A 22850-nucleotide genomic window follows, 5' to 3' on the forward strand; every position below is an offset into this window, starting at 1 on the left:
TTCAAATAGCCCCTGAGTAAAAAAGTCGGATGGAGTATGATCTTGCGAACGTGTTGGTCATTCAATGGTGCTGTGACGACCAATCCATCCTCGCGGAAACACACCGTCTTAATAGTCACGTACAAGACAGTGAAAATGGGCAGGACACACATCATGCTAAAAAATAGGCGGAATCTTTCCAAACTTTAGAGGATTCTCTTCCACTGCCTCCACAATCGATGGTACAATCAAGTCTTGCAGCATTGCCAGGTACTTCTCACCTGTTAATATTCCATCGATGAAGAGGGGCCCGATCATGTGATTATCGAAGATATCCGCCCAGACATTCAGCGACTGTGGATGCTGCGTGTTGCATTCACGAAGTACATGAGGGTTTGTGTCACTAGTACCGGCAGTTATGCCTGTTGACCTTGCCATTCAAGTAAAACGTACTCTCATAGCTGAAACACACGTTTGTCAGCACAATGGTCCCAAGCATCAATGCCTCACACATCTGCTTACAAAAATCGATACGCATATCGGGTAAAAAGATTGTATGTGTCAATGTGCGTGATACACCACACGTTTGAGCCACCGTTGTTATGGACTGTTAAGGATGCATATTCAGCTCCGCTAACACTTCTATCTGTCTCTCCTCCGTAGTAACACTAGGGTTTCGAGGTTTTGGGGGATTGGCCAAACTGCCTATCGTAAAGAATTTGAGTAATAAATGCCGTACAATAGACACACGAATCGGGTTGCACACGTTTACAGGGTGTCTACTAAAATTCCAAAATGAAATTTCGTGACCCTTTCGTGACCTTTTCTTTACCAAACCATAAAATTTCGCAACATTCTCAAGTGAGAATTTGGGTGCGAATTAGGCCGAATTTTCATGAATGTGATAGTAGCATGCTTTGCTTGCGATTTGGTAGCGTCTAAAGCCGACCATAGACATTTTTGGTGGTGAATTTTGACGTTTTATAGAACAAAATTGTCCGGTCTGTACTTATCAGCTAAAAAATTTCGTAACCCAAAAGCTAAATTTCGTGCCTTTTTCTTGACTTCCATGACCGTTTTCTGATTTCGTGACCGATAGACACCCTGGTTTTGTTTAGTAAACAACAACACTTGTACTGTACGAACGAATGGTAGCACCAAACAGTAACCTAATTTCAATTCTCTGTTCAAGAGACCATATTGTGTCTGCAACGTAGAAGGGTCAAACGCACCAGCACAGACACTCGTGTATGGCCTTCGGGCCTACTGCTTCCGGTTGTAATGTAGCGCACTGTTGGTCGGAAAACCACATCTGATAGTGGTGCACGAGTAAACAGAGTGCCTTTGCACAAATACGTGTGTCCAATACCAAAGCACCACCACGTGCAACTTGTCCTCATGAACTATATTTCCTCGCCCGCAAGAGTAGCAGTTCAACAGTAGCGCAGTGGTAACGCGTGCGTTCAGTACACACGCGGTTCGCAGTTCGAGCCTCGGAGGGTTCATTTTTTCGTTAATATTATGGTATTCTCTTTTCTATTCGTTTCAGTTCAATTTGCATGTTTTGTATTTGCAATACTGTTACAGTGCAAAATGTGTGCTACGTGTATTGTGCGTTCATTCCGAACTACGCCTACTTTAGATTTGGTTGTGAACACGGTCTGGTCTCTACACGTGGTTACTTTTTAAACGAGGTAGCACACGATGGAGGTTGCTATTTAAAATTTTGTACTAATCCCCCGTAATCCCCTTGGGCGCCCACAAGGGGGGATTCTACTTATCAGCATGAATATATATATATATATATATATATATATATATATATATATATAGGGTGTTTCAAAAAGACACGGCAAAAATGCAGGGGCAAATTCCTTACGGGTAGACAAGTAAAAACGTTCATATGAACATATGTCCAGAAATGCATCGTTACAGAGCTATAGCCACTGACACCACCTGACGGTGTGAAATAGTCACCTTCTCTCCGGAACTGTTTCCCGACGTATTACCAGAGTGTCGTGTGTGAAAGAATATGCAACACAGGTTCGAACGAAATTAATTATGCCGATTGCGCGTTGAATGGTACAAGAATCAGAAAAAACATGCGCAAATAATGCATAATAATTGGTACTTTTAATGTCCGTATTGGAAAGTGCAACACTAATACAAATGGCAGTGAGAAAAACGCACCTAAAAGTGCAATTACACATGCTCATCAGGCATAAGAAAATACCATAACGAAAGCATCGTGCAGGAGCTACAACCCAAGGAATGAAGAAGGGAAATGTTGAACGCAAGATGTCTCGCCAGTAGGTGTGGGGGAGTACCATGGCTGACAACACGAATCATTGCTGATGGACAGCATTTCTAATTAGATTAGTTACAAGTTAAAACATAGCATTTGCCGAAAGGTGCATGAAGCTTTGGACGCACTCTCAGGTGTAGGAGACCATTGCAACATTAACATCTCGAAGGCATTTAAGACAGAAAAGTTACTGTAATTGGAGCTGGGTACAATGTGAGCTGAAGTGACAGTAGTGCTGTGAAAAAGAAGTGTACATTCAAAGTAAGCAAATTGTGCTGTGGAACAGACGACGTGGTGAGAATTGACTGCACTTAGTGGTATGGAACAAAAACGGGAAAAGTGACTACAACTTGTGCTTTGGAAGACGGGAATACGTGTTTGTGGAGCAAGTGTATGTACGTATCAATAGACAGTGGTGTTTAGGACAGAAGTGAAACATGTACACGAATGCAAAATTAGCAGATATGCATTTTACATATGGATTGGTGGATGGAAATGCACTAGAAGCACGGCGTCTGTACCAGGAGAGATACCCCGGACGTCACAATCCAAACAGAAAAACATTTGAATCCCTCCATCGCCGCCTGCGTGAGTATGGAAGTTTTGCGCCCCATGCTGCTGGAAACAGTGGCAGACCAAGAGCTATGACCCCCGAGGTAGAAGAGCAGATAGTGGATGCTTTTCGACACAATCCGGAGGACAGCACACGATGAGTAGGTATGAGACTGCATGTACCTCACGCACAGATATGGCGTGTTCGTCAGCGAGCGAACCTGTATCCGTATCACCTTCAGCGAGTGCTGGCTTTGTCGCCAGCCGATCATCAGCCGAGAGTGCGCTTTTGCCCATGGTACCGCGAGCAGTGTGCCGTCAATCCAAACTTCGCATCTGCAATAGTGTTTACAAATGAGGCGCAGTTCACACGTGACGGCATCTTCAATTTCCATAACGCACATGTCTGGTCGCCAGATAATCCTAATGCGATCAGTCAAAGAAGACATCAACAACAGTTTGCTCTAAATGTGTGGTGTGGTATTGTCGGCGACACTTTCCTAGATCCATACATACTCCCACCGAGACTGACCGGAAACAACTATCGAGACTTCTTGGAAACCCACATTTCAGATGTACTGGATACTGTACCCCTGGCTCTGCGTCCAATGTTACATTTTATGCATGACGGTGCGCCCGCGCATTTTAGTGTTACAGCCCGGCAGTATCTAAATGCCGTATTCCCTGGCAGATGGATAAGGCTCACCAGGTCTAAATCCATTGGACTATTACCTAAGGGAACATTTAAAGTCGTTGGTCTACGCATCTGCTGTGGATACTGAGGAGACGCTTCGTATCGAAGCAGGTTGCCAGCGACTACGGAACACCCATGGTACTTGGGCACGCGTACGTTCATCCATGCGGCGACGGCCTGCAGCTTGCATTCGGGCAGGAGGAGGACATTTTCAGCACTTACTGTAAGGTACTACAGTATCGATTTTGTGGCGCTGGTGATGCACACAATTTACTGTTTGTGGTTGTAACTCTTGTTTGATGATGGTTCTTTGGACTTTATGACTATACCTGTGTTGTTTTGCTTTTCTCACTGCCATTTGTATTAGTGTTGCACTTTCCAATACGGACATTAAAAGTACCAACTATTATGCAATATTTGCGAGTGTTTTTTCTGATTCTTGTACCATGCAACGCGCAATCGGCTTAATTAATTTCGTTCGAACCTGTGTTGCATATTCTTTCACACACGACACTCTGGTAATACGTCGGAAAACAGTTCCGGACAGAGGGCGACTATTTCACATCGTCAGGTGGTGTCAGTTGCTATACCTCTGTAACGATGCATTTCCGGACATATGTTCATATGAACGTTTTTACTTGTCTACCCGTAAGGAATCTGCCCCTGCATTTTTGCCGTGTCTTATATATACATGGGTGGACAAAAAATCTAAAAACACTTCATACAGGACACGTAAGTTTGGCCCTCCACTGTACAACACATGTTGCGGTTGCTGATCGTTTTCTGCTTTCAATGTGTCATCTGGACCTTTCTCTTCCGTCAGCAGCAACCAGTTCACCTGTTAGTGTCGTGGTGTGAAAGTGGTGCGGTAAAATGGGCGACCTGACAGACTTCCAAAGAGGCATGATCGTTGGTCCCCGTCTGTTCGGAGCTTCAGTCGCAATAGTGGCGAACATTGTGGGGGTATCGAAAGGCACTTGTCCAATGTCACAAAGGCATACACAATTCATAGGCAAACGACGTCTGCAAAGCACAACAGTGGTCGAAAGACAATCCTATCAGATACGGACCGGAGAGCATTAAAACGGATCGTATCAACTAAAAAGAAGACCACTGCAATGAAAATTACGTCTGAATTCAATTCCGGCCTACAGAACCCGGTTTCATCGAAAGCAGTGCGACGGAAACTTCATAAAATGAGAATTCATGGCAGGGCCGCTATCGCCAAACTCCTGGTCACAGCAGTAAATGCGAAGAGTTGTAACCAGTGGTGCAAGGACCACAAGGCGTGGACTCACGAGCAGTGGAAACACGTAATGTGCTCCGATGAGTCGACCTACACCTTGTTTCCGACAGCCGGTCGTGTTTACGTATGGAGAACACCGTCGCAGGCCTATGATACAGACTGTCTGCTCCTAACTGTAAAGCATGGGGGTGGTTCTGTTACAGTATGGGCACTAATATCGTGATTTTCTGCAGGTACCATCATAGCCCTGCATAGAATGATGAATGCTAAGGCGTATGAGGCCATTTGGGGGACCAGGTTCTACCTATAGCTCAAATATTGTTCCCTGATGGTAATGGCATATACCAGGATGATTTGGCACCCTGTCACGCTGCAAAAACGGTGAAATCATGGTTTGAGGAGCATGACTAGGAGCTATCACACCTCCCCTGGGTCCCACAATCACCAGATCTGAACATCATTGAGCCATTGTAATCTGAGTTAGGAAGGCGTGTTCGGTCTCATTACCCTCCACCAGCATCTCTTAACTAACTGGAGCATGTTTTGGAGAAACAATGGTACAAAATTCCACACACCACGAATCAGAATCTGTATACGTCCATTCCACGTCGGATCCAAGTTGTTTTGGACGAAAAAAGAGGCCCCACACCATACTAGGTATGATTTTCACACTTGCAAACGTTTTAGATTTTTTTGTCCAACCCATATTTTATATATATATCCGTTGAATGTTACAAAAGATTTCATGCTTCTACCTGCCCTGGTTTTTTCAAGGGACGGGCCTTAGTGTTACGCGTGGAACATTCTTCGACTGTACTTTACGGATAGCCGCCATGTTGGATAGGGACACGCTAGCTAGCGACATACAGTTTCCAGAACTGGTCTCTACACGTGATTACTAGGGATCGGATTTTAAGGTGCAAAAATGTGGTAGGAAAAAGGGAACAAAAGGGGCTGAAAAATCATTCAAAAAGGTGCTAACAGGATATATTTATTAAGTGCTATAGTATACAGTTACATGAACATTCTTTATTCATTACACCACCAAATATTGTTAAAATCTAGGCTTTAAACATTGGACATAAATTGCAAAATTGTTTTATTTAATCTCAAACTTGTACAACATTCAACATTTTTAAATAAAATTGTGGTGAAAATCAACTCGGTATTTTAAAAAGGAAAACTTTAATTTAACAATATTGTGGCTTGAGAAACCCTTACATACTAGTGGGTCTTCAGAAACTGGTTCATACTTGATTATAAACAACATTTCTTTGTTTTCGAATGTTAGTTTCTGTCGCTTCAGCTCAGGAGATCCTTGTATGTTGAGAAACTTCGCTCGACATCAACGGAAACCAGTGGTACATATCTTGTAAGCACATGGCCAGGAAGTTCAGTTGACGTTGCAAAGGTTTCTATGTCCGGATTGTTTCGCAAATTCAGTTCAAATGTATTCCTAGCAAATCCGTCAAGATTACGTCTAAATTTATAAAATGTCATGGGTAAACTAGATTGAAAATAAAACATATTGTTCTGTCCATTAAAAAAAAAAAAAAGAGAGAAAAAGGGACAATAAAAGTGCTGAAGGCTAAAAGAAGGAAAAAAAAGAAAAAGGAAATTTTATGAATCTAGCAAAAAAGGTTCACTAAAACATTCACTAAAAAGGTGCAACAAATTGCGTTCATTTCAGTTCGGTTTATACTCGAAAATACATATTTTGAACTTTGGTTGTTATAACAACTACATTTTTAGAAAATGTGCTGCACCTTAAAATCCGGTCTCTAGTGATTACCTTTCGAACAAGGTACCACACGTTGCAATTTGCTATTGTAACCATCTAGATTCCACTTCATAGGGGGGGGGGGGGGGTTCCTTATCAGCATAATGTTGTACTTTGTCTCTTGAAGGTTACAAAAGGACGTCTCTTTCTGACTTGGTTTCTTCAGCAGATGGGCCTTAGTGTTATACGTGGAACTCTCTCTCTTTCTCTCTCTTTCTCTCTCTCTCTCTCTCTCTCTCTCTCTCTCTATATATATATATATATATATATATATACAGGGTGGTGCAGTAATGTTGGACAGCCCTGAATAAATCGGAAACAAGAAAAGATATTAGCAAGAGTGTGGTGGATCCAGATACTTGTGGAAGGGGGACGTCTTTTGAGGTACCAGAGAATGTTACCAGGTCAACAGTGTTGCCAGCTCAGTACAAAGTTATATTTTTTTAAATGGAACATATAGAAGTTTATGCCATCAAAAGAATTAGTACAGAATGTGAATACCAACAAGCGAAACCGCGCCGGTCAGTGTTGCCAAATAAGGAAGTTAAAAAGCTTCAAAGATCAAGAAATTAAAGCGTCCGTACAGCAAAACTAGCAAAAAGGCAAGAAAAATAATAGTACGGAATGAAAAGGAGTAACCGAAAGAGTAAACCAAAGAACGCACAGCATCCAGTGAGTAACAGGGTTGCCACAGCAAAGGGGGAAAAAATTGAAAATTTTGCAGTTGCCATAGGAGGAAAAGTGCCCTATGACATAATACTGGAAACACCATAGAAAGTCTATGTAAGATTCACGAATCCTAATAACGTTTGTTTGAAAGCGATATCTCTAACCGTTCCCGAGTTACACCAAAGGTGTGCGGGGTTTGCAACACTGCATAATAATTTCCTCGCCCTCCAAACTACAGGAACGAGTAATGAAAATGACACGCCCAACAAAATGTAAGAACTACACGGGTTTAATCGTCAAATAGAAGGCAATGATACCTTTATGTTTACAAAAACATGATGAAGTGCGGGATTTTCCCCGTAACTCTTATGGGACACGGAGACATCATTGTCACGCCACGTGCGTGACAATATACACATTATGGTACACAAACCAGATCAGGTGTTCTTGTGATGTAGTGGTTAACGATTCGGGCCACGACGTAGATCGTTGGTTCGATCCCATTCAGGGCTACTGTTGTTCTTTCAACAAGCACTATAATTACGTTAGATAGAGGCGATTTACTATGAAACGTTTTACTAACGTTCCTTGGCTTTGCGTTAGGATGTAGTCGGTTGCACACATAAGAATTCCAAATCTAGAAAGAATAATAATTACATGGTTGTAGCAGTGAACCATGGTTCTGAATAATAATAATAATAATAATAATAATAATAATAATAATAATAATAATAATAATAATAATAATAATACGTTTTACTGAACGCTGGAATAGGCCAGTTATAACAATTATCAATAATGTTGTTTCAACAAGCTCGTATGATGCTTGTTGATGGTTCTTACAACATGAAGTCTGACAAGCTGAAAGCAAGTGACTGCCAACCTTGCCCAGCTGTCATACTTTATGAATACAGTGTATTGACCATACTAATAGTAACAATAAATGTGTGAATCAGTGTTAGATAAAGGCAAGAGAAATGACGTAAAATCTACCTTGTAGCATATAAGAGGAAAACTTAATCAGTTTTAAGATGAGTACGCAAGATGGCGCTTGCTGTTAGATTTTGCTACTCCTGTGCTCAGTTTTATGAAATTTTTACTTACAAGCATAAATTATTTTACAAGTTGTTGTCTCATTACGGAATATGAATATTATATTACCGTTTTTCGTGTTATGTTTAAATTTTTTCCACGTAAATATTATACACACGTGAAATACAAAGATAGTTTATTTTGACGATCATTTCAAACGTTAAATAAGTAGCCTAATATGTATTATTTCTTTTTCTTCTTTCCTTTCCTTTCTTTATTTTTGCTGAAACTTAATTTGCTTAGGTAAAATATTATATCTTCTTGAAAATAATCTATTTATGTTTTTGAGCTTTCATATAATCACGAATAGTTGTCTGAATCCGTTAGTGGAAAATACTAATTAATTTCACTTATTAGGGAAGGTTTTGGGGTGTTACTCTGACTTCATATTGATACTATGCTCAGTTGACTTCTTTTTACATATGAAACAATTAGGCAACCGGAGAAATCCTCGATCGCAAGCTTGTTCGAATTATGAGCGTTAGAAGTTCAAAATTGAACAGATTTTGATAAAAGTTTGAAGAAACCATTTTTTGAGATACACACTTGATTTTTAGTACTGGGGTGTTTTCTTGGGTGCTCGACAGAATGGTAAGGTCAAAACGCACGCATTTTGCAAGATACGGAAACTTATTGGGGAAGGGTTGAAGAGTAATGGCGTCTTTCAACTTGCAAATTGCGTCCTATTTGGCACACCGGGTAAATAGGCTAATAAAATTTATTTGAAAGCAACTGTATTGCCATTCAAGTGTCACTTTCCCGTGTGGCCACCTAAACATTAAACAATGACATTTGTCTCCGAAACGCTTAGCTGCGGAACTAACTTCAACGGGACTCCCAACCCAGCAGGCCTCTGTGCATTGTGGAAAAAATGAAATATTTCAGTTTAACATCTGATGATTATATCCTTTAGGCTAAGGAAGACGATGATTAAGGCAAGTGAATGGCGATCGAAGAATTGATGGAATGAGAAGAAGGGAGGAAACAGGAGTACCTCGAGATAACCCATGGACATGATGGTATTCATTGTGGAAGACGGTGTTTTTGGGCTGGCTACCGGCCTGGTTCCATACTCACTCATTTTTTTTTTTTTTTTTTTTTTTTTTAATTTTAAAGGTTTTTTGACACCTAGTAACATTAGAAAATTGTTGTTTCCGTAATTATCTGAATATGGAAGTGGAGATAATTTTAACAACCGGTTCCAAGAACCTAAGAAATTTTAATAACCGGTTTGGGCGAACTAGGTGAATGACACCATTAAACAAAGCAATATGCTCTGTCAACGATAAGGCCATCGGCGTCCGCAGCAGTGGCAATGGGACAATCGTTTTACCTTGCATTTCGAAAGGTGTTTGGTTGTTTCAAAAGGCTTTTATCCAGAAACACACGTGAAAGCACATTATATTTGGTTACACCTACTAAATATTTAATATAGACCTATTTAATGTAGTCCACAAAGTTATGCAATAAGCCTCAATAATAATTGTTTTGCATTATGCGTTATGTGCATCAATGTATGTCGGTCTTTTGCCCCTTCCTCGCCCTTGGAAAAATCCTGCGGTTGTTTCTGGATAAAAGTGTTCTTATTCGAAAATGTTATTATCTTCAGGTGTGCATAGTATCAAGTATGAACCAGTACTGAAAGATAGCGTGAAATTGTTTTGAATATATGACACTATAAACAAGAATTAGAGAATTCATACTTGAGCTTGTTATTGTTGAAGATCATGTGATATATGAAGTACAGCAATCACGGTGCAAAAGCAAGTAATTGCAAAACACTTGGAGAATTGAAGTAGGTTAAATATACTAGCAGATTTTAATAAAATTAGCTGTAAATAGCTCGGTAGATAGATCACTTCTGGTGCACGAGATCGCCGTTTTGATCCCACTTTTCGCCAGGAAGACTTTATGTAGGACCCATAGTGTGCTTGGATTTTCTCGGTGTTTTCCCACTTCCTTCAGTCCACCATTTTGATAATCATCATCACTGCTCCTTTTAGATTCGGACTATAACCGTGGAATACTAAACCAGAAAAATTCAAATAGCACCTTCGGCACCCTAACACCCCTGCTAATCGCGTAGTTTTACTCGCTGCGGGAACTTACGCAGAATCATTCTGACGCGTGATTACTAAAGAGTTCGACTAACATGTTTCCTGCAGTAGTCAGGCCTTTTATATGACGCTAATCATACGTCAAAACGATCCTGTATAAAGCCCTATCTCAGATTCCTCATTCCACCTGGATTGTGGAACAAATCTGTCTGTGTAAGTAAGCAACCTAGTAAAAGTTGATGATAGTTTCTATTTAACGTAGCCGTGTTTGGTTCACAATTTTAGTCATAATGGTTATGCCATCTAAAGTAAAGTGTCACTAAGACATTCAGCTTACAAAATACATGCACTGGGGAACACAATTTACAAAATACCTGCACGATAATACAACTTGACAAAATACCACGCTTGAAGGAACTTATTCCGTTTGGTTGAAAAGATCGGATTTGTGTAATGGTTTTGTATTTATATCCTTATTCTTAATTTGCACCTTTGAGACATCTAGTTATAGATAAATGTATAATATATCTGTCATTTGCTTAGAAAATTTTACCATAAAAGTAGTTTTAGTTACCCCTAATTGCAGTTTGAGTCGAATTTTGCCCAGAAAACGCTGGAATGTTAGCCATGATATTTAAGCCCCTAAAGTAAAGCTGCTCCAAGAATTGCAACTTCCCTTACAAAATTACATTTTTGAACGTACTAAGAATGTGTTTTGTCCTATCTATCTAGGCAATGATTTTGTATTTGTACACGTATTCCTAATCTGCACCGAAGAGACATCTAGTTATAAATAAATGCATAACGTTGAACTGCCGTTTTCTGAGAAACTATTACCATAGAAATGATATAATTTTCCTCTAAATGCAAATTGAGTTGCACTTTAACCAGAAAACGATGGAATTTCTAAAGTAGAGATAAGTTTTACATCAAGGATTGCAACTACGCTTATAAAACACCATTTTTGAGCATACTTAGTCTGTTTTGTCCAAAAGATGAAATTTATGTAATGATTTGGTATTAGTATACGCCCCCAGGCTCCCGCGTTTGCTCGGCCTACGGCCTCCATCTCTTAGGTATCAGCCTTTGCACGAAGAGTGAATTTTGTGCATTTGCTCTTTAATCACACTTCCTGAATTTGGCACAGCTGGGGGCTTCGCATCCTAGATCTCACGTTTACTCGGCCTACGGCCTCGTACCTCTTAAATTCACAATTCTACCAAACTTCAAGTTTTTTTTCCTATTTCAATTATCTAAAAGATAAGATTTTTTATCCTAAGAAAACGCCCATTCAAACAACATGGGGATTTCTTCATCCCCCCTTTAGACCTCCTTAAAAACTAAAAATATTAACTTTTGGCAATTTTCCTGTATGTTAGTCCCGGAAGGCTACACTCTTACGAAATTTCATCATTCTAGTCCTGCCGGAAGTCTCTAAACATTTTGGGGTGTAGAAGATGTCCCATATAAATAACATGGGGAAGATTTTTCAGTTTTCCATGAAACCACTCTACATTTGGAAATTTTTATTCTTAGCGAATTACTTAGTTAACGCTAATGAAAACGTATAAGCATACCGAATTTTAAGTTTTTATTTCAATTCCAAGTATCTAAAATATGAGATTATAGGTAAAAAAAAAAAGCCCATTTAAATAACATGGGGAATTTCTTCACCTCTGCTTTAGATTTCCTAAAAATTAAAAATATTCAATTTGGCAATCTTTCTGTCGGTTAGTCCCGAAAAGCTACAATCATCATATTTAAGCATTGTAACCCTACAGCAAGGGGACAATAATTTGGAGGTGTGAAAGGTGTTCCATATAAATAACATGGAAAAGATTTTTCAGTTCCATGTAAAACCACTCTAAAGTTGGACTTTTTATTTTTGCCAAAAGTGAATATTTTTAATTTTTAGGGGATCTAAAGGAGAGAGTATAGTATTAGTGTACCATAATGTGTATATTGTCACGGTCGTTGCGTGACAATGATGTCTCCGTGTCCCATAAGAGTTACGGGGAAAATCCCACACTTCATCATATGTTTTTGTAAACATAAAGGTATCATTGCCTTTTATTTGACGATTAGACCCGTGTAGTTCCTACATTTTGTTGGGCGTGTCATTTTCATTGCTCGTTCCTGTAGTTTGGAGGGCGAGGGAATTATTATGCAGTGTTGCAAACCCCGCACACCTTTGGTGTATCTCGGGAACGTTAGAGATATCGCTTTCAAACAAACGCTATTAGGATTCCTGAATCTTACATAGACTTTCTATGGTGTTTCCAGCATTATGTCATATGGGCACTTTTCCTCCTATGGCAACTGCAAAATTTTCAATTTTTCCCCCTTTGCTGTGGCAACCCTGTTACTCACTGGATGCTGTGCGTTCTTTGGTTTACTCTTTCGGTTACTCCTTTTCATTCCGTACTATTATTTTTCTTGCCTTTTTGCTAGTTTTGCTGTACGGACACTTTAATTTCTTGATCTTTGAAGCTTTATAACTTCCTTATTTGGCAACACTGACCGGCGCGGTTTCGCTTGTTGGTATTCACATTCTGTACTAATTCTTTTGATGGCATAAACTTCTATATGTTCCATTTAAAAAAATATAACTTTGTACTGAGCTGGCAACACTGTTGACCCGGTAACATTCTCTGGTACCTCAAAAGACGTCCCCCTTCCACAAGTATCTGGATCCACCACACTCTTGCTAATATCTTTTCTTGTTTCCGATTTATTCAGGGCTGTCCAACATTACTGAACCACCCTGTGTATATTATATATATATATATATATATATATATATATATATATGCATGCGTGTGTTTGTGTGTATGTGGATGTAGGTAGAGGTTTGAGAAATAAATCTATTTTACAAAATATTTCTACCAAATAGATGGGTAAGTCAAAAAGAGAAATGGGTTCTAAGAAGTAAACATCCGTACTTAAAATTCTGGCTTCTTCAGCCTTTAATGAAATTTCCTGACATTTTCAGGACTCTTTACGAGTAGATGAATTCCCTGGCTCTTCCAGGTCAGTGGGAACTGTGATATTTCAATCCCAAATTACGGTAGATCCTCAGTATGAAGGCCCGTGTAAGATCACAGTAAGCCTACTCCAAATAAAGTTTGGATTGAGATACAGAAAACTCTATTATTAGGATCAAGCATCACGTTATTCTTTTTAAGTACATTTAACCAGAAAACATAAATGTTGGTAGCAATAATAATAATATTGCCTTCTCTACTAATTAAAAACTGTTGACTCAGAACGCTAAGGTATGTTTATTGTTATTTGTTAGTCTTTATTTTAAAGCATTGTCTCTTTCTATTCTTTTCCTACAGGAATCATCCATTATCACTATGTGCATCAGCATTTTAAGTTCGTAAGAGTAACAAGAATTGTTTCTAAAATTGATTGGAATTATAAACGGACAGGTAGCTTGTAAAGAACTGGTAATGTAGAAAATCATTAAACTTTCTTTCTTTATTGTATTAAAAAATTCTTTAACTTGAGCCAGAAAATTTACATATATTGAACAAAAAGATTTAAACAGTACTACCAGAATGCTCGTTCTTTGCACAGGAAGAATTAATATTTGTTGATATAAATTCGATTTTACTAAACACACACTCAATTGCTAGAAGAACACCTTTCGCAACGTCGGACCAAGCCAGATCTCGCATCCCGAGAAGGTATTAACCGCGATACAAATAAATCATTACGCCAGGTATTTAGTCAAAACCCATCACTTCGACAAAATTTATTTTGAAGTCGCTCATAATGTGTTATGTCTAAAATGATCGCAAGTAAGTCACTTTTTCCCATCTGAAGTAAGAAGATTTTTGCAGTTTCGTAGAAGTTGGTACTCAAAATTCATATCTCAAGGAATTTTTTGTAAGTCTGCTTTAAGTTGTCTTTTCCTGGTCACCAATCTTAGCCAGATCTATTCCTTGTACGAAATGCAGTATTTATTTATAGTTTGATGTCAAAATATATAGTATATAAATTTGGTGGCTCTATGCAATCATCAAATTTACAATTTAAACTCCTCCCTGCATAAAGATATGCATTTCGTTCAAAGCGAGTTGATAAAAAACCATGTCGTCACAAGCGCTATGGTTTAAAAAATTATTCTAAGCAGGTCAGACGTTTCAGAACTTCAGCCATTAAACAAAATAAGAAATTAAAATATTTTAGAAATTGACTCCTTCAGAAGTGGGATTTCCGAAGAAACAACAACTTCTGAATGATATTCTATTTCTGGCTCACATTCTGAACCTCTCCCCCAATTAGATAATTATTGTAATGAAAGTAACATGATAAAAAAAAAAACCTAAATCGAGCATCCAGTTATGTTCCGGAATCCATTTCAAACGATACAGCTGTTTTTCATGATGAGACAATATCAAAAATGTTAAAGAAATTGCCATTACGATTCGAAGCGGAATTCTCGAACTCGAAAAACGCTGGGGCGCGTGACCACTTACTGTTAATAACGAGTTTGTATACAGAGTTTCATCTTCCTCACACGAGAGGCTTGGAGCATACTATATTTTGCCGCATATGTTTGTATGTTTGCGTCGTAATAATAATCCCTTCATCCCTCTTTGACGTATTTCAATGAAATTACATTATATATATATATATATATATATATATATATATATATATATATATATATAATATGGGTTGGACAAAAAAATCTAAAACGTTTGCAAAAGTGTGAAAATCATACCTAGTCACTGGCGGATCCACGGGGAGGGCGGAGGGGGCAACCGCCCCCTCCAAAGGGTTTTTTGAACTTTCAGCATTTATCATTGGGAAATACTAACATGGTCTTTTCCCCGACCAATCCAATATGTGTGACAAGCGTAGCAGAGTCTAATCAAAATGTGTGGTACTTAATAGTACTTAATACAGACATATTTGAATTGTGAATACGTTTCTCCCTAGTTCCTTGGGGCGGTCACCATAAGCCCCAAAGGAGCGAGAATATGATTCATTCGTTGGACGAACAGCTGTAAGAAGGAGGGTAAGACGGCTCACTCTTTGAACTAAAAACATATATTTTAAAATTGTGTCCTAGAAAAAGGATATGGGAATGGAATTCGGGTCCTGAAACTTCAAGTACCTTTACCTTGAATAAAGAGAAATATAGAATCTTCAGCGCTCCTTACCGGAAAGCTCTCTGAAATTGAGACTTTTCAGTTGGTTAATTGATTAATATGTATTTACGTCGTTTGCCAAAAGCGATGCTTTACAGAACGAGGACTAGAGTTTAAAGTTGGATCTGAACCACTGTAGTGCGTTCGATGCTCACTCATCGCGAATCAAACCACAGAACCCCTTGCATCAAAGATCAAAGGTACGTTCGCTAGCTACTAGATCAACAAAGAGAGCCGTGACTTTTGGGATTCAACACGGAAACATTAGGAAGGGAGCAGGGATTTATTATGACTTCAAATGGCATTTCATATTTTCTTGAGAAATAACAAGTTTGTTATTGTAATTCATACATAAAAGACGAAATCCTGAGTGAGTAACTTCGTACAGGCCAAACCACTTAAGCTAGAAACTTGAAATTAGGACAGTACCGGTATATAAGATTTGTTACGTAGGATATTACTAAGGAAGGATTTTTTTTTTTTTTAAATACGAAGAAAGGAAGGGAGAATGGGGTGGAAATTACTTTAATAAGATGGCCATCTCTTCGAATCCGTTACGACTAGAGACTTGAAATTTGGCATTTGGATTTCTCATTTAAAATAATTTGACTCGCGTTTCAACTTTTTTTTTTTTTTTGATATTATAGTAAAACGGAGAAAAAAAGAGATGGAAAGAAAAAGTGGCGGCGATTGCAAATATTATAATAAGATATCAATATCTAAGAATCTTTGAAGGTTACAAACATGAAATTTCGTATATGGACTTTCCACTTAAAATAATTCAATACGCATAGCAGCATTTTTTTATATTTTACCTAGAAGGGAAGAAAGGGGTGAGATTATTATTATTATTAATTTTATTATTATTATTATTATTATTATTATTATTATAAGATACCATATCTCGGGATCCCTTGCGGTTAGAAACATGAAAGTTGGTAGTTTGATTTTTCATTTAAAATAATTCAACATTTATTTGAACGTTTTTTTTTTTTTTAACTTAACGTAGAAGAGAAGGAAAAAAGGTGGAGCTGGTTCATTAAAATGCCTTACGAGGTGTTTGAATTTCGTGACACAGTCTTAGCTCAATCCAATTCTATATGAAAGGCAGAAGGAAGAACGCCAAATATTGTGCCACAGTACCACGTAGGAACATCTGCTACGGCCGTATGTCGACCAGATTGGGGATCTGGGGCGAGCCTCACCTAGACGAAGGCTAGTATAATATACCTAGGTAATTTTATTGTTGTTGTAAGCATAACTATAATTATACTACGTTTCGTGGACCCCACACAATTATAGAGATAGATTAATTTTGTATTAATTTTTCTAACTGCTATCCCACAAGTTACTCAAAATATGAATGATTAGAGCAAATTGTACACTCTTTCGTTAAAATGAATGATATCGTCAATACAGTATTTTCTTTTGTGCAAGTACTGTGCCAGACAGTGCATCTCATATGTTGCGGTGACTGTGTGTGAAGTGAATCATATACCGTCACGTCTCCGAAACGGAAGTACGTATTTAATTTAAATCTACACAAAAAATACTCCCATTACAAAAAAAAAAAAAAAAAAAAAAAAAAAATACAATTTCGGGTCCCAAAGTGGAATCTGGGAACCTTCTTTTTTTTCCAACCCCTTCCAGCCCCGGATTCACATGAGTCCCATTCTTGCAAATTAAATACTGGTCACCTTGAAGCTACGCTCATCTTCAACAAAGCAAACCGCCCCTCCCAAACGATCCTTCTGGATCCGCTAGTGTACCTAGTATGGTGTGGGGGCCTCCTTTTGCATCCAAAACAGCTTGGATCCGACGTAGAATGGACGTATGCCGCTCGTGAATCGTGGTGTATGGAATTTTGTACCATTGTTCCTCCAAAGCATGCTCCAGTTCCTTAAAAGATGCTGGTGGAGGGTAATGAGACCGAACACGCCTTCCTAACTCAGAGCATAATGGCTCAATGATGTTCAGATCTGGTGATTGTGGGACCCAGGGGAGGTGTGATAGCTCCTAGTCATGCTCCTCAAACCATGATATCACCGTTTTTGCAGCGTGACAGGGTGCCAAATCATCTTGATATATGCCATCACCATCAGGAAACAATATTTGGGCCATGGGTAGAACCTGGTCCCCCAAAATGGCCTCATACGCCTTAGCATTCATCATTCTATGCAGGGCTATGATGGGACTTGCAGAAAACCACCACGATATTACTGCCCATACTCTAACAGAGCCACCCGATGCGTTAAACTTGGGAGCAGTCAGTCTGTATCATAGGCCTGCGACGGTGTTCTCCATACGTAAACACGACCGGTTGTCGGAAATAAGGTGAAGGTCGATTCATCGGAGCACATTACGTGTTTCCACTGCTCATACGAGTCCACGCCTTGTGGTTCTTGCACAACTGGATACGCCTCTTCGCATTTACTGCTGTGACCAGGGGTTCGGCGATAGCGGCCCTGCCATGAATTTTCATTTTATGAAATTCCCGTCGCACTGTTTTCGATGAAACCGGGTTCTGTAGGCCGGAATTGAGTTCAGACGTAATTTTCATTTCAGTAGTCTTCTTTTTAGCTTCCACAATCAGTTCTAATGCCCTCCGGTCCGTATCTGACAGGATTGTCTTTCGACCACTGTTGTGCTTTGCAGACGTCGTTTGCCTATGAATTGTGTATGCCCTCGTAACATTGGACACAGTGCCTTTCGATACCCCCATAACGTTCGCCACTGTTGCCACTGGAGCTCCAACCAGACGGGCACCAACGATCATGCCTCTTTGGAAGTCTGTCAGGTCGCCCATTTTACCGCACCACTTTCACACCACGACACTCACATGTGAACTGGTTTCTGCTGACGGAAGAGGAAGGTCCACATGACACATTGAAAACAGAAAACGATCGGCAATAGCAACAAGTGTTGTACAGTGGAGGGCCAAACTTACGTGTCCTGTATGAAGTATTTTTAGATTTTTTTGTCTATCCCCTGTATATCTATCTATCTATCTATATACAACGTAGATTTGAATGATGAAGAAAAACTACAAATATTTCCCCGTTCTCCTTAAAAGCGGAATTTCCGAAAACACTATGCTGAAACGCGTAGTCCATTATTTCAAACCTCCTTGTCAATCATTATTGGGCATTTTCTGAATAGTTGTCAATTTTAAAACTAGAGAAATTGCCCCCTTTTCCTCTTAGGAATAGAATTTTAAAAATGATGAAACACGTATTCCATTATTGTTTGTTAACCGTTTAAATGCGAAATTTCACATCATCAATTTAACCGAATTCTTACATTTGTTTTTCTTTTTTCTTTCTTAACTAACTAACTAACTCTATGGCCTATGGAACCCGGGGGTTCAATGCCGCGTTCACAAAAGCTCTCCACTGACTTCTCTCCTTAGCTAACTGCATCCAGTTTCTACTTTGTATTCCAATCTCTGCGAGATCCATCTTAATATTGTCCTCCCATCTGCGCCTAGGTCTTCCTAATGGTCGTTTTCCGATTGGTCTTATAGTCAAGACTTTGAAAGCGTTTCTACTTTCTTCCATTCTAGCTACATGACCCGCCCACCTAAGCCTCCTAGACTTGACGACCCTAACAATGTTGGGTGAACCATATAAATTATGTAGTTCGTCGTTATGAAGTTTCCGCCATTCCCCATTCCCGTTCCTCTTGGGTCCGAATATTCGTCTCAGGATCTTGTTCTCAAATACTTTCAGTCTATGTTCTTCCCTCAGAGTAAGTGACCATGTTTCGCAACCATATATATATATATATATATATATATATATATATATATGAAAAATATAATTATACAAATTGTCCCTTTCCCATTCCCTTTTAGGGATTTTCCATTAGTTTTAATTAAGAGTTTAAGTCCCGAATTTTACATTTTTAACTTAAGCGAATTCTCACACACGTCATTTTTTCAACAAATAGTGGAAAATTTAAATATAGATATTGCCCTCTTTCCTCCTTTACAAAAACTCTGGAACTTATGTTCAGTTCTTTTAATGGAAAGTTCATACGCCGAATTTCATTTTCCTAATTTCTTGACACACTCTTACCACTGGCAAACAAGTTCAGCCCACCTTTACTCCCCTCAGGTTAAGTGTTTCCAAAAATTACTTTCGAGACCAAATGAATTCTCTGTCTAAATTACATATTTTACCTATAGTAGTATGGACTCAGGGATGATGAGTGAATCACTTCTACTCTTTTATGTAACAGTATAGATACATTACGGGGTAAACCTATTTCTAATACGTTTTAGAAAAGTTAAATGAAGACATGACATAAAAAGGGGGTATATACATATAAAGTTCATATTTAGAAAATAAATTGTTAAAACTTTACAATTTTTCATATTTTGTTCTGTTTTTCCTCAGACTTTGCCCCTCTCTAGTTGTGATACTAATATTTCTAAGATTAGTACTTTTATTTTGTTTCTTCGTTCTGACAAATTCTGATTATTCATACTTTCAAAGTTCTACTCATTAATTAGTAATATTTAAACCCTTGCTGCAGATTGGTGTACTTAATGTCAGTCTCGATAAATCAATGGCACATAAACATACAATGAATATATAATTTTTTGTAATATAAATTGCCATTTTTTAAAGATTATTTTGTCATTTTGCATACCATTTTCGGTGTTTTATATTGCTAGAATTGCCGTCTTTGCACATCATCAAATACGGATTACAGCATTAACGAACCAGAGGACAAACTATATTTGATCACTTTATAGCAACGAATTATTCCATCATTCGTAAATACAATTTTTGAGTCTATTGCATCACAGGTAAATCGAAAAAAATATTTACTCAAGTACGAAAGATATCACACGCCCACAAATTAACGCTCGTGTTTACACAGCAACACACTAATGCATAAAGAAAATATACGATATAACATGGCTAAGGTTTTCAAAATACTTATTTGAACATAAACACTACATACACAGTATTCCATTGAACGTAATATTAACACTGAAACAGAGAAGTAACCCTATAATTTCAAGATTCACTTTTCATTAAATCTAGGAAACAAAATATTTTGAAAAATCTAGCATCACATTATTAATAATTTATAATAAAATGTAATAGCAGTGCCTTTACTAGACGTGCTATCTTGCTACATGTTCTGCTTTTCGCTTTTATTTATGTTCTAACAAAAAAATTCATCTCTGTACACAATCTACACTCATGCTCAAAAATTAAGGATAATTGCAGATTGTGGTACTACACAACGTGGCACTACACAAAACTAGCGCTAATAGCATAGGCACATAGTGAACACAACATACGAATAAACGAAACGTATCGGTACCACGGTATTGATGATATCCACGGTACTGGTGATAAGTTGAGAAACACATGTGCTACACAACGCTACTGTTTCCTGCGCATGTACCTCGACATCAATATGGGATATGATCACCATGTACACGTACACAGGCCGCACAACGGGTTGGCATACTCTGGATCAGGTGGTCGAGCAGCTGCTGGGGTATAGCCTCCCATTCTTGCACCAGTGCCTGTCGGAGTTTCTGAAGTGTCCTAGGGGTTTGAAGACGTGCAGCGATACGTCGACCGAGAGCATCCTAGACATGCTCGATGGGGTTTAGGTCTGGAGAACAGGCAGGCCACTCCATTCGCCTGATATTTTCTGTTTCACGGTACTCCTCCACGATGGCAGCTTGGTGGGGCCGTGCGTTATCATCCATCAGGAGGATGGTGGCACCCACTGCACCCCTGAAAAGGCGAACATACTGATGCAAAATGACGTCCCGATACACCTGACCTGTTACAGTTCCTCTGTCAAAGACATGCAGGGGTTACGTGAACCAATCATAATCCCACCCCATGCCATCAAACCATTACCTCCATACAGGTCTCTTTCAAGGATATTATGGGGTTGGTATCTGGTTCCTGGTTCACGCCAGATAATAACCCGGCGAGAATCACTGTTCAGACTATACCTGGACTCGTTCGTGAACATAACCTGGGACCACTGTTCTATTGACCATGTACTGTGTTCTTGACACCAGGCTTTACGGGCTCTCCTGTGAACAGGGGTCTGTGGAATGCACCTTGCAGGTCTCCGGGCGAATAAACCATGTCTGTTCAGTCGTCTGTAGACTGTGTGTCGGGAGACAACTGTTCCAGTGGCTGTGGCAAGGTCCCGAGCAAGACTACCTGCTGTACTCCGTGGCCGTCTGCGGGCACTGATAGTGAGATATCGGTCTTCTTGTGGTGTTGTACACTGTGGACGTCCCGTACTGTAGCGCCTGGACACGTTTCCTGTCTGCTGGAATCGTTGCCATAATCTTGAGATCTCATTTGTGGTACACGGAGGGCCCGTGCTACGACCTGCTGTGTATGACCAGCCTCCAGTCGCCCTATTATTCTACCTCTCATAACGTCATCAATATGTGTTCTTTGAGCCATTTTCATCACACAGTCACCATTAGCACGTCTAACAACATCTGCACATTTACACGCTGCACCGTACTCTGACATTCCCCAACACACCTCTGCGTATTTGGACTGCTGCCAGCGCCACCGTGCGACGAGCGAAACCGCATGCACCGCACCGAATGGTCCAATGCACCGCATGGTCATACCCCGAGGTGATTTCCAACCGAAAACCGCCCACCAGAGCGTTGTTTCACCATGTATCCGCATTATCCTTAATTTATGAGCACGAGTGTATTTCGAGATATTGTACACACATTCTTAGACTATCTAAGATGAGGGAAAGATCACAGCTGTTCAGAGAAGGTTTCCTCTTTTTGTTTGCATCGGAATGTGGAATACTTCAAAGCAGTAGTTTACAATCACACTTAAACTACCACTTACCTTTACATCATAAACAGTTGGAAAATATATCCTGAGCAGTTCAAAGAACTCGCTTTCTTCATGGGGGAGATTCTGGTCTGTCAACAGTTTCAACAGATATCCGAAGTCGTAACCACTAGAATAAAAATATATCAATATTCCGATTATCAGAACAACAGGGTCACGAGATATTACCATAGATCGTAGCTACAAATTTTATGCAGTACAAAAGACAAGACCTCTACAAAATCATATATCTCACTCTTATATACTAATAAAAATCTTAGAATATAAGTATCTTCAAGTAAATGGGCACATATTTTTATTATGTTTATAATCTACTTCATGCGCCTGGCTTCCATACTCAATCATGATCTTCCCCAGGTATCTTTAAATTCCGAGGCTCAGATTACGAAATAATGTTTTAATATTAGAATATCTTCGGGTAAAATGGAATTTG

At 39.1% G+C, this 22850-nt stretch overlaps 1 protein-coding gene across 2 annotated transcripts in view; it reads right to left on the reverse strand.

The window, feature by feature from the left end:
• The window catches only part of Pop2 (CCR4-NOT transcription complex subunit Pop2), a 204108-nt gene that overhangs the window by 42898 nt on the left and 138360 nt on the right, over positions 1–22850 (reverse strand). For both annotated transcript variants that reach the window (XM_081752058.1, XM_081752059.1), the window contains exon 6: positions 22412–22526. In XM_081752058.1, the coding sequence (XP_081608184.1) occupies positions 22412–22526 (115 nt within the window). The remainder of the gene's footprint in view (positions 1–22411; positions 22527–22850) is intronic.

This window comes from Thermobia domestica, chromosome 3 (genome assembly GCF_964235325.1).
Source record: "Thermobia domestica chromosome 3, izTheDome1.hap1.1, whole genome shotgun sequence".
Taxonomy (NCBI): Eukaryota; Metazoa; Arthropoda; class Insecta; order Zygentoma; family Lepismatidae; genus Thermobia; species Thermobia domestica.